This window comes from Heliangelus exortis, chromosome 1, assembly GCF_036169615.1.
Source record: "Heliangelus exortis chromosome 1, bHelExo1.hap1, whole genome shotgun sequence".
Classification (NCBI taxonomy): Eukaryota; Metazoa; Chordata; class Aves; order Apodiformes; family Trochilidae; genus Heliangelus; species Heliangelus exortis.
This window is the reverse complement of record NC_092422.1, coordinates 122,070,164-122,088,016: the sequence shown is the minus strand read 5'-3', so window position 1 is coordinate 122,088,016 and position 17,853 is coordinate 122,070,164. Positions and strand designations below refer to the sequence as shown.

At 40.2% G+C, this 17,853-nt stretch overlaps 1 protein-coding gene across 5 annotated transcripts in view; it reads right to left on the bottom strand.

The window, feature by feature from the left end:
* ANKS1B (ankyrin repeat and sterile alpha motif domain containing 1B) overlaps positions 1 to 17,853 on the bottom strand; it is a 414,385-nt gene that overhangs the window by 39,359 nt on the left and 357,173 nt on the right. For all 5 annotated transcript variants that reach the window (XM_071764199.1, XM_071764208.1, XM_071764216.1 and 2 more), the window contains 2 exons: positions 14,659 to 14,766; positions 9,728 to 9,907 (listed from right to left, as the gene is read on the bottom strand). In XM_071764199.1, coding sequence (XP_071620300.1) covers positions 9,728 to 9,907; positions 14,659 to 14,766 — 288 coding nt within the window. The remainder of the gene's footprint in view (positions 1 to 9,727; positions 9,908 to 14,658; positions 14,767 to 17,853) is intronic.

Genomic DNA, 17,853 nt, shown 5'->3' with positions numbered 1-17,853 from the left:
AAAGAATATTTTCCTAATGATATGGTAAAGAAGAACAAAAAAATATCATCAGATATTTTCCGATGAGTATCAAACATGCTCTTATTCTTTCCTAAAGATAAATGCTTACGAGTACCTTAGCTATAGATGTTCCATACACAAAAGTTTTCCACATCTAGTTATCATGGGACACTCATCTGTCTTCCTTTGCTCCTCAGCAATTGCAGTTCCAACATGATCATTTTATGACCATCTATTAAAAGAATTCAGGACATTTTCACTTCTTTTATATATTAAACTTAATCTGCTTGATTTCAAGGAAATGCATCACTTAAGAAATAATATTTCCTATTGCTATCTTCCTCTGTGACATAAGACAATAGTGCATAATTACTTCAGACACCTGTTGTAGAGTCAGTAGCCAGTCATATTACAAAGGGTTTGTACACTTCCACCTGCTTCTAACTATTTATATATTTACTGGAAAAGCTGTAGAACAGTACACACACAGGTCTTCAAGGTCGTGGTGTGCACTGGAGGCAACTGAATGTTTCATGAGGTAAATAAAATCGTCTAGGGAGAACTTAGTTTAGGCTTCATCCCTTAGACATGGAAAATTTGGTTGATAATCTGAAGACAGAGAGTACCTGTACTAAATCTGATCACACACCAGTAAGACCGATCATGGAAACCATATGCTTTTAAAGGAGAAGAAAGGAAGAAAGCAGCAGAAAAGAAGAGTTGGACAGTAGATGCCGATGGAACAAGAGCTGGGTGGAAGGCAGTCCTGATACATTCAGCACAGCTGAATTCAACAGCACTTAAGGAGATATCCAAGATTCACCTAAACTATGAGCAATTATGCTCAGAAAGTCAGAAGATACCAAAAGGACCAAAGAAGGGCTAAAAGAATACAGGAGATGGAAGAAAAAGATTTGGAAAGTTACAGCCAGCCTAACTGCAAGGACCAGCAAGTTAATACACAAATTATTTAAAAATCCAGTCATCACCCTGGTCCTCCTGGTCTATAAGACCTTCTGACTTCACTCCTGGGCACCTGAAATAAATACTTAGGAAAATGTGTACTGTGTGTGTATATCCTTACCTATGGAGGGTAACAAAGAAGAAGCATGATCTTGCCTGCCAGGTGATACCAGACAGAATTTCTACAGGTGGGCCACGAAAAATTCAAGATGAGGTTGTTCAGTATAGATAATCTCAGATCAAATTTTTTTCCTTTGCTGGTAAACTGGCTGACTAAATCATCATCAGCAAGGAGAAACACAGCAGGACTCTGACACTGACTGTGAGACTCCTGATGTGGTGACATATGATGTTTCTAATACACAAACTAGACAGAATCAAAATGTAGGGTCACTCAAGAAGTTGAAATGCATGTTTAGAAAGTAACTATTGGTGCAAAACTGAACTGGAACATGCCAAGCCAATCTGCAATGATTTGCTCCATGCACTGGCTTGGAGGAGTGCTAAGGCTTTTTTAGCAAAGATACAGAGGTAAGGGACTTTTCAGGATGGAGTAAGAACTGAAAATGGATTTGATGAACTACAGAAACCAGTTAGATGAAATTCAGTAAGACAAAAGTATTCTTTGGGAATGTAAGATTAAATACACAAATAAAACAGCAAATGAATTGTCAGAGCAATTTAACTGGGAGGTGGGGAAAGCACATGAAAAGATCTAGAAGCTTTAGTATACTTCCAATTAAGCACAGTGGTTTCGCAAAAAAATAAGCAAATACATCACAGGATGATTCAACGTGGAAGGAAGTTCAGGCAGTTTCCATTCCAAATCCATCTTAAAGCAAGAACCATTGTCAGGTAACTCAGGGCTTCAGTCAAGACCTAAAGCCTCCAATGTCAGAGATGGGACAGCTGTTCTGAGCAACCTCTGTCCCTGCTTGCCTGTCCTCATAGGGAGAGGATGTTTTTCGTGCCATCCAACCAGCACCTCTTCTCTTCCAGTTTTTGTACCCAAAGTTGCCTTTTCTCCAACCAGCCCTGATCTCCCAGACTCTCCTCAGGGACCCTGACCAGCTTGGTGGCCCTGGTCCACTATTTTAAATAAAATTCCGACATTTTTAAAAAGTAGCATATTGTAAAAGATGGGAAGGAACTCCTGTGTCATATGCAACAATGAGTGAATTTTCATATAGGGCAGGATCCAGCTTTAGCCACTGCACTTCAAGGAGGATAGAGGCACATTGAGGGGATTCAAGAGAAAGTAACAACAAACAAAAGTCTAGAAAACCCCAGGCCATGGTTAGGTAAACACGGGCCTCCAATAGTATGTTCATCCCCAGGATGATCCAATACATTTGTTGGTGACTCCTGATTTTCTGCTCCCTTCTCCAACTCTCCTGAGCAAGGCTTGTCCTCTCCTGCACTTCCACATCATAGAGCTGGTGCACGGGAAAAAGACAATCTACTGAACGGGCCTTGGGGTTTATTCTGCCACCACCTCTTCTGCTGCCTCACAGAAGGGCTGAGCCTTGAGAAACTGCTCCCATTCCCTGGCACTGCGGCCCCAGTGAAGTGCAGAGGGAAGGAGAGGAGCAGCAGCAAAACCTGCTCCCTCTGATGCACATTATCTAAGTCGATAACTCTAGTTCAGTCTAGCTCCAGAAATTATGAGAATTTTGGATCAAATCCCAGAAAAATCAACTTTGGCATGGCAAACAATCCTTCAAGGTACAACAGCTGAAGGAAACAAATGAAGATCAGATGAATGGGGCTGTCTGGCCTCTTTTGTAATTGTCACTGTAAAAGTTTTAGGACTGTGGGAGAGCAGTTGTACCATCTCAATAGATGTTGCTTCCCTGAATGTTCCCAGAGCTCTGGATAGAGCCTGTCTTACCAGCAGGAAAAAGTGCAGCTTTTCCTTCAAGAACAAGATCTTCAGACCCAGAGAGTGAAGAGAAACACAGAAATCAGTGTTTCTTCTAGACAAGAAGAAATTAGAAATAAAACTTCTTAGTAGAACAAGTATTTATGTTTTGCATGGGTATATTTCTTTTACTTCTCCTGAAAATACTTTACACAGGAATTTCCAGAAAACCACTGGGCATCCCGGACCAGATTTCTTGTGGATGGGCGATGGGTGATGGATGTGAGCAGTGACACCCTGCTCCAGGTCACAGTGCACCCTGTCGGCAGCACCCAGTGTGGTTTCTTTCACATGAACATGCATGCCACGGCCAGCACACTCCTGGAGAGAAGAAGGGTGGCCCAGGACCAGAGCGAGCCAGCAAAGACTGCTCCCCCTAGCCAGCAGCAGGGGCGAGGAGCAAAGCCAACCTCCCATGCCAGGGCCGATGCTCTAGGTTCTGTGCATCTCCACATCTTCCTCCAGAGTCAGCCATCTTTTCTTTTCCTCTGATGAGAGAAGACCAACAGCAGAGCTGTGCTTCTCTCTCACCCAGGTTACACCCTCCTTCATGCCGTGGTGATCTTCTCTAAGAGGCAGCCAGTTTTCACTTGATTTTGATCCTGTAACCCAAGTGTTAGGTCCCTGCCATGAAGGACCAACTGAGGGTCTTCCCAGTGGTTTTCTAAGGATGCAGATGCCCTGCCCAGCTCCTGGACGTGCAGCTTTGCAGCTTTGCAGATGCAGCTCTGACCTTGCGACCTGGGGTGAACAGCCAAGCCTCTTCTGAATGAGGTGCCCATTCAGCTGGTGCTGCTGGCTATAAGTGAACCTCAGCATTATAGCTTGGCATAGATGTTATAAACTTCTGGATAAATACCACCAATAAAGTCTATGAGTCTTCGGTCCCTAAACATTAGATACAGGTATCCACATTTTCATAAAAAAAAACCAAACCCCAAACCAAACCAAAAAACCCATGAAAAGAAACAGGCTCTTTCAGCAGAGCATGTCAAACATTAAATGCAACATTCCTCCAGCAGCTCAAAAACATAAATGTTAGATATTAAAATTCATCTTGGACTCTGAATTATTAAAGTTTTCAATAAGAATAGCTTATTTGACAGTAGAAACTATCTCATTTCCATTTTTCATATAATCCTCATCCAATTTTCATACAATTTTTCTAATGCAGAGCTTCTAGCTCAAAAGAATGACTGTGAGAAACAGTAAATTAAGAAAGAACATCTGTCCACACCTTGAAAGAACATCTGTCCCCTTCTCAATGTAGTATTTATGGCTTCAGTTTGGATCATTAATACCCAGTATAGAAGCGGTTTCCTTAATTCCATATGCTGAAGCAGCATGTAGGTATGATCCACATCCCACGTTTTTATTTCTAAAATGCTAGCTTAGTCTTGAAAAAAAAAATGCATCTTTTTATTCAGACAGAAATCACTTATGTTTTTATAATATCTTTATCAGTTTACTTGCCCATTAAAATACAATGCTGCAAGGGCTTACAGATAAAGTTTGTTGGAATTTACAGTTCAAGATACAGCCCTCTGTGGCATTAATATCTATCTGAATTAAAAAGACAGCTGTCAGTAGCAGCTACACCATGCATCAAAAATAGATTCAGCTAAGCATTTTTCTTTTGATGTTATACTGAAGGTCTTTGTAGTTCAGTCATCTTTCCATATTAAAATGAAATGGGACTGAAAATATGAATCTTGGAATATTTTTTTTGAATTTTACATACTTGTATTTAAAATGGCTGTCTGTTCAACCTCACAACATACACTATCTTATGCTTATTTAAAATGGAACTAAGAAACCTTAGAAACAACAACAGCATGAAATAAACTAGACAAACATATTTTTTATATATTGCTTCTTAAATCCACTGGTAAAGAATTCTGCTATTCCACCAGTAATTGCAGCCATTCATAAAACCCATTCCTCATTGCTTCTAAGATAATCTCATTTTACACACCAATACTCTCCTGGGAATACTTTGCTTCATTCACTGTAATCTTTAAATCCTTTCAAAGCAAAAGAGACAGGAAAACAAAGAGGAATCAAGGAAATAAATAAATAAAATAAACGGTCATACGTTGGTTAAAAGTTAAAAAACTAAAAAACTAAAGGTGGGTGAGAGTTTTTATTTTGGCTTCTCCAACCTTTTAGTGTCACCTTAGCCAACTTGCAGCATCACTGCACTTCAGTTTTCTTACCGATGAAATGGAAAACATGACTTAAAACTCCATAGCCCCACAGTGCACTGGAAACATGAATGCATTAGCATTTGTGAAATATTTGGATTTGAAGGCATTATTTCAGAAAGCAGAAATATTTCACAGTTTTCCTAAAACTTCCCTTCCCTAATTCTGTTTCTGGTTTTATTACACTTTTGCTCTATGTTAGATAAAGGATCTCCAGTACTAACTCCATTTAAATTACCATCTCCTGCATATCAGTCCTAATTCTGCAAGGAGTTATTTTATCTCACAAAATAATGTTACAAAGCAGAATCCAAATAATCAGGGTAGCTTTACTTCAAACTTACTACCCAGTCATTACAATGACCTTGCATTTAAACTATCTTGTCTTTTACAAAAAAAAAAAAAAAAAAAAAAAAAAAAAAGCAAGAGCCCTCAGGCTATGGGACCAAAGAACCCAGAAAGGCTTTCAAAATTAAGTCTGGGTTCAGCATCTCTGAGAAAGAACTTCTCCTGCCAGCTTTTGTGAATAATTTTTCCAACCCTCTGAGATCCCTCTGTTACGACATCCTCCCATCGCAGCCCTCTGGGGTGCCCCCCCATATGGACCATGACTAAGTTTATCCTACCAGAAAGCTTATTCTGACTCATTACTCTTTTTTTTTTTTTTTTTTTTTCTTTTTAATCCCAGAGCCAGACACAGCCTGGAGCTCTCCCTGAAGAAGCCCCTGCCCACCACACAAAATGACAGACCTCTTCCATCTTGGGGCACAGCAACAGATTCCGCCCCATGGGGAGAGTATGGATCAGGATGGGGGCGATGCTTGACCCATCTCTGCTTCTGCAAGGAGCAGTGTGGGCAGAAGAGGTGCTCCCTGCTCCTCTCTGCCCATCAGCCCCCAGAAAGGATGCTTTCAGCCCCAGCTTGGTGCAGTGCTCTGAACACCACATTGAGATGCTTGATGGTGGCTCAAAGCAACACATGGCACAGGCTGCTGCAATAAACACCAACAGCCTCGGGGCTGGCAGTCTGGGCTATGCTTGCATCTAGTACCTGAAGCTTCTCTGCTGCCTGGAGAATTATGAATCCTGGAGACCTGACATTTTAATGAACTTTGCTATGCTGCCTTTTAACCTCCAAAGCTCTTCCCTGCAAATATTTTCTTTTTTCTTCTCCATGATTTCAAGGGTGAATGAAAAGCATGATGCTTTCAACACGACTCCTCCTATTGCTTTTGGTTGGCTTTGCCCATGTGATTTCAATTCTATTTTAAAGGTTTAGGCAATCTTAAGAGCAACCTCAGCTATTTTAAACTACCTTAATTTGTTCGTATTAATCTACAGTCTGCAGCCTCAGAATTCAACATCCACAGTCAACGATGACTCAGACTACTCAATCCTTCCTGGGGTTTTTTTCCCGTTTTTTTTTTTGAAAACAAACCATCTCAGAATCATCCATATTATCTTTTTGGCAGCTGAGATTTATCCAACCAGATGTCAAAGACTTTCAGGTTTGGATGACCAGCTTGAGAGTTGGACAACCTAACCTATTCCAGTGGGGAACCTAAACTGGTTAGATTCATTGTTTATATTAGGATTTTCCCCTCCTAGGTCTCAAATAGTCTGCTAGGGACTGTGAATGAAGGTACATGCTGGCCTTGAGACAAAACCACCCACATTAAGTAAATTTAAGTAAATTTAATCAATGTTTCCCCCAGGAAACTAAGTGTTGTATTACTTACAAGCAGATTTTATTCTAGTTTAGGTAATTTTTTTTAACCCATTCAGCAAATCAAAGAAAACCAGATTTAAATTGATGTACTCATTGTTTTAAGAAACACTGGTTGTTATCCAATGCAAAGATAAACATGCTTGATGATTCTCATGTAAAAGTTTGGTGAAATCATAGGCCATAGTACAGATGGAAATACCAGATCTCATCATGTTTTCACAATAGTTTCAGACTTTAGATTTTCAGCTGAGGCTTAAAATAGCTTTATCCAACACTTCTGACAAAATCAAGTTCATGAGAGCAGTACCATGAATAAAACCTCAATACCATGTTGGCCTCTCTCTTCAGGGCCATATGAACACCCATCAATCTCATAATGAAGAACACACCTGAAACCCTTTAAAATAAATTTAAAAAATTAAATAAATCACAGCATAAAAGACGTTTTTATGAATCTCAGTCTACTGTAGCATCCCATAAACATGCACATTCATACAGCAGCATGCAAACAGCATAGCAAAGAAAGGGTTAAGACAAAGAATATCTGCAAAGCAATTCCAGTAATCACTGTAGATTATTCTGTTTGTGAGAAGTACTCTTTCTGGAAAGCAGGACTGGTATGAGCTCAGAAGTTCTTGTTGATCTGACAAAAGCCAAAGGAACCTGCAAACTGCAAGGAGGGAGTTGCTGGATAAAACATGGAGCAGAAGGCTCATGTTAAAATCACTTGGATCTCCTTTGTTTCCCAGAAACAATTATTTTACCTTTAATTTCAAAGGGGCTTTAGGGGAAAAGACTGAAGGAAATATACCATATTTTATCAAAGCACATATTGCAAAAAATAAATTTAAAAATCTATTTTGGGGCCAGAATGGTTGATGAAATCCCTGATTAGCCTCTTAATGGGGTGAGTCCAATTTAGTAAGAATGATCACCAGAGGGAGTCATTGACTTTCCCATTAAAGTCAAAGGGAATTTTACATACATCAGGAATGAAGAATTTGGGGGCAGAGCTGAGAAAGACTCCAAACAGACTGGAGTTCAGGGACTAACACAGAACACCATTTTACAGATTTAATCTGAGTCCATTTTCCCCTTTGGAGTCCCAAAGGATGATTGCTATATTCCACAGTAAAAGTTAGAAAGAAGGCACCAAAAGTAATTCATTTGGTGGGTACACACTCACACACACACACACAAAGAAAATCCCAGCATGTAACTGGTTTGGAGTTGTATAAATATTAACTACTCAGTTTTCTCTTTGGATATGCAACATCTCATAGTCCTTCTGGAAAAGGAATTTTTAACATCCCAGAGAAAATCTCCAGGTGCCATCCATTTATGTACCAAGAGGTGCCAGGAGTTTATCATGTCTCTTGAGAATATCAGGACTTCAAACAGGAAAATAGTGAAAAAATGACAAAAAGAATTGATAGTATGGTTTTTGGATTCAGGTTTGTTTTTTTTTTTTCCCCTTCAGTTTAAGTGACTAAAAGAGGAAGTGAGAATAGGGATTTGTCAACCAAGTGATAAAATGAACTAAGTAGAACCAGTTTACTCAGCTATGAGCAAGTGTGTGTTTCACACTCAAACACCTAAATTTTATGACCTTCAAAGAAGTATTTTCATGTTACAAACTGGGCTTTTCCTTGCTGGTCTTCAACTCAACCTTGTTCTAGCCAAAAAAGCCTAGCAGACTTTGGTTATAAAACAATCCCATTCACTAGGCAACTTTCCCCTTAATTCTGTACAATAAAGATCATACAGCAGAAAATTAGAATATTAAACTAAGGCAAGGAACTGGCCCCACCCAAACCAAATGCAATTTCACTTCCCTAGAAATGTCCCCTGAACAAATGGAATTCAATTTGTTTCTGTGCTCCCAGGTAACAGCAGCACCTTGTTCTGCCTGTTTATTTAATTACTTCTTGTTCATGCAATTAGCTGGGAGGCTACAGCCTTTAGCTCATTACGTTAACCTATTTGCATAGCTGCTTCCATTTCCAGGCTGAATTTTGGACAGGGGCTCTTTGCTGGGCTGGGGCAGGGGGGAACCACTGCGAAGCCTCACGCAGGGCAGCAGGCAGCAGCTCCAGGAATCAGCCACTCCAGGAATCACATGGGCTGCCCATCTGCTTCTGATGGGAAATCAAAGCTTTGCTTCCAACACGCGCTGCAAAGCACCGCTTGGCTGAAGACCTGGCTGCCTTTCATTTTCAGGCACCACAAAAAAACCCTAAAACAGCTGAGCTCATCCTATGGCCAATAGGCTGTCCAAGCTTAACTTTACTGCCCTCTGCTCTGGTCAACATATACTTGATTCAAAATTCTCAGTACCCTTATTGTGATTGGGTGCAAAAAATTTAGCCATGAAGACTGCTTCAGGCTTTTTTTCATAAACAGATTAACATCCACCCAAGTCTGGTGCTTTTGCTATGCTCAAATGTGTGGTTGCAGGTTTTTTTTCAAACACTCAAGAACACCCCCAGATCACAAAGTTTAGCAGAATGCTGACCCTCTCCATTAATAAATGCAGCAATCATCACCCCTTAAGTCCTCTGGCAGTGAACTGATGTCAGCTCTTTTTTATCTAGGTTGCTCAGAAATCTGCACCTTCTTACAAAAAGCAGAGTCAATGCTGGTGGGAGTCTGCATCCTTTGGTGTGCAGGACACACCTCCATCTCTGCCTCCAGGCACCTAAACACCCCCAAAATTCTGCCTCTCGGGAGAAACTGCACACCAACTCACTCCATTTGAAACAGAGAACTGGAACAGATAGCTTGGAAAAGCTGTCAATCTTTGTGGTTTACAATTCAGCCTTCATATATGACCCACAGCTATGGTTAGGATTAGGTCTGTAAGCAACTGCAGCAAGACACAGCCTTTCAATGGCATCGTTTTAACCCTACCTGTGCCATCTGCCTCTCCAGCTTTGACCGGGGAATATCATCAAAATAGTTTTCATTTCTTCTTCTCCTTGCATCACCCTGCATGATAATGTGGGGAACGTCCAGGGAGCCACCAGTAGTGAAAGTGCTTTGGCTAAGTGATGGAGACAACTGAGGAGGAGTGTGGTTACCACTGGGTTCCTGCACAGAGAGGAGAAAAATACATCATACTAAGAATAGCATATTGCTGACTTCAAACCATGAATTAAATAGTGTATTTTAATTACTCATGCTAAAAAAATGTAAAGAATAGTTCCTCAAGTAAAGGTTACTATGGATGAATTTTTGAGATTTCCTACCTAAGGTGCAGAGCCCATGTGGAAGGAAAAATAATTCACTATTTACATAAGCCAGTGGCAAAATCTCTCTCCAAAACCTCCCTGTGTAATACAGTCCTTTCTAGGACTGTTGGAGAGATAAAACAGCAAGTTACTTCTTATCAAGACCTAAATAAAGCCATGATTTAGAACCAGCTATTTATGAGATGAAATACAGTCTCATCACTTCTGAGCAGCCACACTGAGCAGTGGAAGTGATTTGAAAGTGGTTTGAACTCTAGTAACATCTCTTGCTGGAAAAAAAGAAATGCGCAAACATTTACAAAATACAGACACTTTGCAATTTTTATAGGTCTCACAGAACATCCCTTTAACTTGAAGAACTGGATATCAGGAAGAAGCTGAATAACAATTCCTGGAATGCATGAAAGCACCTGAGTACAAATATTGTACCAGGCTTTTCTTGTAATTTGTGCTGAACTATGACCTTGCATCAGTCGGTGTGCAAGTACCACAGCAAATTGATACATGACCTCTACCTTATTAGATCCTCCTGCTTATAAATTTTTACCAGGATCTGCCACCACGCTGCTCCCAGCCAGCCACTGCACATATGTCTGGAAATACCTGTTCTTATGTATCACTCGTTCCAACCCCAATTACAAATGTTTGCATCCAACTTCACTGTCTTGGAGGCTGCAATCAGCAGGAGAGGAGCTACAGTGCACTGGCCAGCCAGGCTGGCACACACCAACCCTGTGAGGACTGCAAAACACTTCTTGTAGCAACTGGATGGGGAAACACGTTCCTCTCTCATGATATAGGTCACTGGGCTCAGTTCCTCTGACTCTAGAGACTTCTCTGACATGAAGTTTTCTGGAGGCTGAGAACATACCCAAGAGTGGGTTTGCGTAGTGCAGACCTTGTCTAAGTTATTTCTGTAATATTATATTTAATACTGAACAACAAGAAGGGGCTGAAGATATTACACACTGACAGGATGTGAAGGCTTGCTCCAGTGTGCATGAAGGGTAAAAAACCCTTCATTTTTATTGCAAGAAAGAATGAAAGTGGATATGTCATGAATGATTACACTGAAGCAAGCCTAATTCTGTAAGGCATCGAGGTACTTTACTCCGTGCTGTTAAAGGAACAAGATCTAGTGCAAGAAACCGGATGCCATAATCTCTTCCAAATAGAAAGTTGCAATTCTCTGTACGTGTTCAAGTGACAATACCACCTGATATTAATGTTTGAAATTGATATAATGTTTGAAATAATGTCTACATGACATTATTCCTTACACAGTAACAGGTAAGTATTTTCCATGGTGGTTGACTAAAACCAGCTTTTTAGCAACTTCTAATTAACCAAGATGTTCCTTGGTTTTTATTTCTCTAGCTTTCCTGTGATATGAGACAAACACCTGACATTTCCCAGGGCAAAGATAGGAGTATTTTCCTCTTAGGAATAGTCTTCTTCCCTCCTTAACAGAAATCCACCTACATTTGACCCAGTTAAAAGCTTCTGAAAAGCTGGAGTCTGCACATGCTCAGAAGATTTGGTGAGGCATAATCTCTAAAACCTACCCCTGGGTCCTTCAAAGGCCCAAATCTGAGTAGATGGTGCAGATGCCTCTGTCCTGAAAATAACATGAGGGCATCAAGTGAGATGTTTTCTAAGGCCTGCTGCCTGCCCCTCCAGCCAGGTAGGTAACCTCTTTCTGCTCTATATCATGACTCACACTCTGTCAGCAGACTGATAGGGCCATCAGCACATCAAAGTGACAGATGCCCGGACTATGGACATACAGATTCCAAGTCTCACAGAGCTTTTCATATTTTACCAAACTGCACATAAAGAGGTAGTTGACTCAGAAATCTGTATGGAAGGACTGCTGTTAGCAAGGCAATACAGACAAGAATTACACAGTCAAGAAGTAAAAAAATTACAGTGCCTCTGCACTATGGAACAGTATGTAATTGTATGATTTTATGCTGTCTTCCCAAAGTCGTCCTTCACAGCACAGATGGATCCTCAACTGTGCAGCATATTGTCATATACTCAGCACTGTGCTATCATTAGTTATCATGTAGTCAGTATTTCATTCTCACCCTGTTTTGTGGCCACAAACCTCTTGCCTAAACTCTATTCAAATCCTGCTCTGAAGATAGGATGAGTAATAGCGTCATTTTCATGATGCTCGTAAGTGCTTTACAAATGCCAGTCAATTTATTTTCCCCACACCTGTGACTTCTGGCATTTTATAATCACCACTTTAGTGTGGGGGACCTGAGACACACAGACAAAGGTTAAAAAACATCAGCCACTTTGGATGCCCAATTACAACATCCATTTGCCTGAGTTTCATAGTGCTTATATTCAAAACTCCATTTCTTTTGGTCTAATTTGCAGCACTGTGTGCTCAGCACTTGTATAAATCAGACTCCAGACTCCAGTCAAATATGCAGAATGTCAGTTACATACAATTAGTGGCTGTTTATGAGGCAATTACCTAAGTAACTTACCAAGCATTATCCAAGGACTTTGTGGCAGAAACAGGTGTAAATCTTTATATTCATAGCTACAGCTCTTCCTCTAATCATGAGCCTCTCTCCCACCCTGTCCCTTCATTTCTCGTCATCTCTACCCACCTTCTCATCTCCTGAAGATATCTGCAGACCAGGCATGGTGCTCTCAGGCCCTCAGTACTGTGCTAGTATTATTCACCAGGTATTCTGCTCATGTTTCCACCTTGTTGTGAAGGAGGTGTATTTCACTGTGGAAATCTGCTTCATCCCTGCCTTTCAGTCCTGCTGGTCCCATAAAGACGGAACCACAGAGGTCAGGGCTGGAAGGGAGCTTAAGAAATCCTTCCCCAGACCACCTAGGTGCACCTCATGCCCCACAGATGTTTGCCTAATCAGTTCCTAAAAAGAGGAATTCTCAATAGTGAATTAATTTTTGTGTTAAACTATCATTACTGTTGTAATGTTTCCTCTCCAAGTTTTCAGCCTGAACTGTTGCTCCTTCCGTTTAAATTCCAGACTCCAGTGCTAACTGGGTGAGGATGGGGTTCCATGAATAACATGGAAACTGTTCCTGTAAAGACTATAATGCACTCAGAGAAGGCAAGCCAGATTGCATGGGTAACCTGAGATCTAGCTTTTTCTAACTTCTGGTTATACGCCTTTGAAATCAAAATAACTTTCCTTAGTACACAGTTATTGTGGGAATATTGTGGATATTTTTTATGTTTGTTGCTTTTCTTCAATATTTAATGATTTTTTTCCTTAGAAATATATTAAAAGCTAATACAAAAAGAGTTGAAAAAGATGTGTTAGCTGTTCTTAGGTTGACCTTGGGACCTTAAAAGTAGCCTATTTAAACAGCCAACTATATTTTCTACTGAACTACAGCAACCTGATCCAGTGGGAGGTGTCCCTGCCCATCGCAGGGGAGTTGAAACTAGATGATTTTTAAAAAGTCCCTTTCAGCCCAAGCCTTTCTATGATTCTATATAAATCCATTTTCCAGTAGCAACAGATAGTCTATATAAACCAATTTTCAAGTTAAAAAATATTGCAAACTACAGATTAAATATTTTGTTCTTGTTTCATGTGAAATGGTATAGTACAAGTTGATGGGAAAGAAAACCTTAATCCAAACTCATGTCCATCTCCTGAGAATTCTCTGTGAAGTTTTCAAAACCATGAGGTGAAAAATGACGTTTAGCACCTGTATGCATCAGTAGCTCTAGCTGTGGACTAGCAGACTACTTTTTATCATTTGGACCACAGAATCTTTTTATCATTTGGACTACAGATTGAGGACATCCAGTTTTCTCTTCACTATTAACTGAGAATATAGAGTCCTAACCAATAACATGGGCTGTGAAAACTTTCCCACCTGCTGAAGAAGAACTGATTCCCCTCTCCAGAGCACTGGAAGTACTGAGCAAAAATTTGTGACTTTCAAATGTTTCCTCTGTCCTGGTAGTGTTTTAACACCTGCCATGCATCAGGAATCCCTCATGTAATACTTAAAAATAACATACAGGAAAAATATCCACACGTATGTGCAATGTGCCTTAGAGCAGGGTGTTACAGACTTGTCAGACCTGTTTCAACACAGCATTGGAAATTGGCTGAATTAGTAGAGGTATCTCAAATGTCTATATGTGTCACCTGAGAATAAGCAGGGTGAAAACAGGCTGGTCACAGAAATTGTAAGTGTATGTAAAAATAAGCCCTCATTCTGTCTTTCTCTATTTCTCTTTACACCAGGAAATTTAACCTGGGAGGATGGACACTCTCTGACATTTGGAACTTTAGTCCCAAGTGAGATTCCCGTCAGAAATGCAGCCCCATGAAAATAAGCAGATCCAGGCAGATACAAAAGGTGTGACCTAAAAAACCAAAATAAAAAGTGTAGATATGAGTGCCCCTGGAAAGAACACAGTAGGAATGGGTCATCAGACCACAACCAGATAAGAGTAACAGACAGCAAGGAAGCAAGTTGAACCCCACTCGAAGTGGACACTGTTTTCATGTGAATGCTATGAAATGCTTTCTGACTTTTCAAGAAATGCAACAAATTTTCATGGGGACTCACCCTGAGGGTTATTGACCGAGGTGGTTTCTGAGGAGGATCTTCGTGAAGCCTGTCTCCCAAAGATGCCAAAACACGTTTTCGGTGGCCAATCAGGCTAATTTTTAAGACCTGAAACAATAACAAAAATACCTTGTTAAAAAGAATATATTGCAATCATTAAATGAAGATCCATTCAGAGTAAAGCCATTTTCTCTTTAATCAGTCTACTATGCTGCCTAAGCAGACAGTGAGTAGCACAAGGCAAACAGTCAGTAGAGAAAATAAGAGGCAAGATGAAAAGAGGGAAACCTCTGTAAAAGGATGCAAACAAAGCAGATATAGATGTGGGTAGAAAAAAAAAGGCTCAAAAATGAGTAAAGAGGAAAGGAAAAAACAGGAAGAGATGGCAGCATATTGGGAGCAAAAACAAGGGAGGGGGGAAATGTATAGGTAGAGAAGGAAATGTATAGGTACACGCAAGCAGCAAGTTATTAAAGGGATTCATGGTGTGGATGACGACGAGAGTGAAGGACAGCCAGAGAATCCTTAGAGAGAAGGCAAGAAGGGAGAGAAAGGAACAAGCCAGGGAATAAATGTTATGCCTTTTAAATCTCTTTGGCATGCCTTTCATGGGTAACCTCTGAATGACTTGTACTGTTAGCGTTATCTTGTACAATTGACCTTACATAAGAATCATAGGATGGACAAACTTTGTCCTGAAGGTCTATTACTTTTATCAGATACAATGAAAAAAACATTTTACACATAAACATGACCACCAGTGGACAGGTCCAAATACCAAGTTCCAAGACCTATGCCAAAAAGGTGTTCCAAAGTTACTGTAACTACTCCCTGCTTGTATCTCTCTGTGTCCCTGCCACCTACAAAACTACCACTGCTCTGAGAAAAAAACAGAGGGCAGAAGCAACAAATTGGAAACTTAAGCATTAGTGGGAATATAATAGTATTTCAACACAATTCTTTAAGGCCACAACAGCTTCAGCATGTAAAGCAGACCTAATTGTAGAAGCAAGCCTCTGCTCTGTCAACAGCAGTGTCCTCATGTAACTCTTCCAGACTTTATATATGGTTTCATACACCAGAGCTGCCTCCATTCCCTCTTAGAAGACTTCTCCCCACTATATTTAGGACCACCACGTGTCAACACCTTTCAGTTGAGAAGCATTTCTCACTCAACCTAGAAGTAATAGTCCTCAAAAAACCCTGAACATGCTACCCCTTATGTGAACAACAATCTCAGTTTAGGCAGCAGCACTAACAGCTACCATTCATGAGAACAAATAAAAACCAAACACCCCAAATTCTCCTACAGCATCTCTTGGATCCAGTATCTCAGGTTATGGCACAGCAACACACCATCATTATTCTTGGAGGGTCAACTCCTTCTCATCCATGTGTATGTTAATTTGTCCATACTTTCTGTTGGATGACTCCGTGCTGTCTGATATTGTTGAACATCAAGTTCAAGTTTTTGGCACCTAAAAAGTGATGGGCTATGACACAGATTGAGCCCTTCCTCTCTGAGGCAGCTTGCAGGGTTATTGCAGACCCTGCACCTCAAGAGCAGACCCAAGCTGCAGAGTCCCACAGCCTGCTATGTGCTCTCCTATTTGTCTCAATCTGGAGAAGCATGAGTAGAACTGAGACAGTGCAGCATACACATCGATGCCAGAGGCATGGAGACTTTGTTATGTATGCAGTTTACACTGAATGTCAAACAGAAGGGTGCACAGTTTACCTCCATATTTAACTATGTGAAATACGTGAATACAGCTGCTTTAAACACTGCCCAGGTAATGCACTTCAGTGATTTTCCTTCTTTCATAATGTTTCCTCCTCATCAAGAACATTTACCCAGAGATGTTTAAGTGAAGATACAGTTCTTGGGTTGTTTCAAGGTCCTCAACATTCTGACTGCCTTATTAGCTATACCAAACCCCACAAAGCAATTCTCTTTGACTTTACAGAGCTGTGAAACAACAGGAGAAAAAAAGAACATGATCCTTGAGGGAGTTTGCTCATAAGAGATCAGCAGACAGGTCTAAATCATTATATAATTCTAAAAACTGTGCTCAGTTTGAAAGCAATAAAGATCTTTCAACACCGTAAATGCTCCTACGTTTCTTCCACAGTTAGGTGGTTTTTTATTAAATGTTGGTCACTCCACATATGATCTGGTAGAGCTTTAAAGATGCAGCTTATAGAAACATATGGTTCTCATCCAATGGGCAGATGTAGCCCAGCCTCCTCTGGACCACATATTCAGCTAAATGAAGATGACTGTGTTCTTCTGGAAGTAGAAGCCCCAGTAATTTTTCTTACTCGGAAAACCTGGTAACTCAATTGACAAATATAAAATAGTGTTTTCTGAAACATTTCTGTATTTGAGTTATGAGCGTTTAACAAAACACCCTGAAACTCTGGAAACCTGTTCCATGACGGATTATCCTTGACAGTATTTATCTAAACTGTCAAGTAGCACAAATATAGGTCAGTGGTATGCAATGGTAAAGTTGCCTAAAGCAGTATCTTAGAAATATCTTCATGCTGGGTTTCAGAAAACTGTTACAAGTCTTGCAATTATTTAGCCAAGTTAGTTCCCCATTAATATCTTCTATACACCAAGTTACAGTGAACATAGTAACACTGAGCTATAGGGACAGTCAATACAATGCACCTAAGTGCTATGCAGTGAAGCATTTTGTCAAATGGATTGTAGCCTACTTCACATATGACAATGAAATGAGCTTTGCATTGTGGCTGCAGGAATCAGCTACAACATGTCATGAAACTGTTCAGAGTAGCTTAAGGCACTCCACAGCCTGTTATTTCATTAGTGGGACAATGAAAAAACAAAGCATATGCACGACATGCCTTCTTCCACAAAAATACAAGCCTGTGTCATACATTTGCTTATATCTGATGCTGTAATATAATTAAAGGAGAATGGGGCAAGTAATTTGTCCAAAGAAATTATACAGGCACAAAAATTTAATCCTATTTTTCTCCATATTCTCCAATGATTAGAGTTCAAAATGAAATTCCACTCAGAAATGTGGGAAATCCCCAAATGTCACTGATGTAACACTTTGCATTTAGATTTTCAACTTAGTTGACAGATGTTTTTTAAAAAGAAACACATGTAGCCCCCTAACTCCCTGATGTCTGCATACGTGCAGATGCTGGAATTAAAAC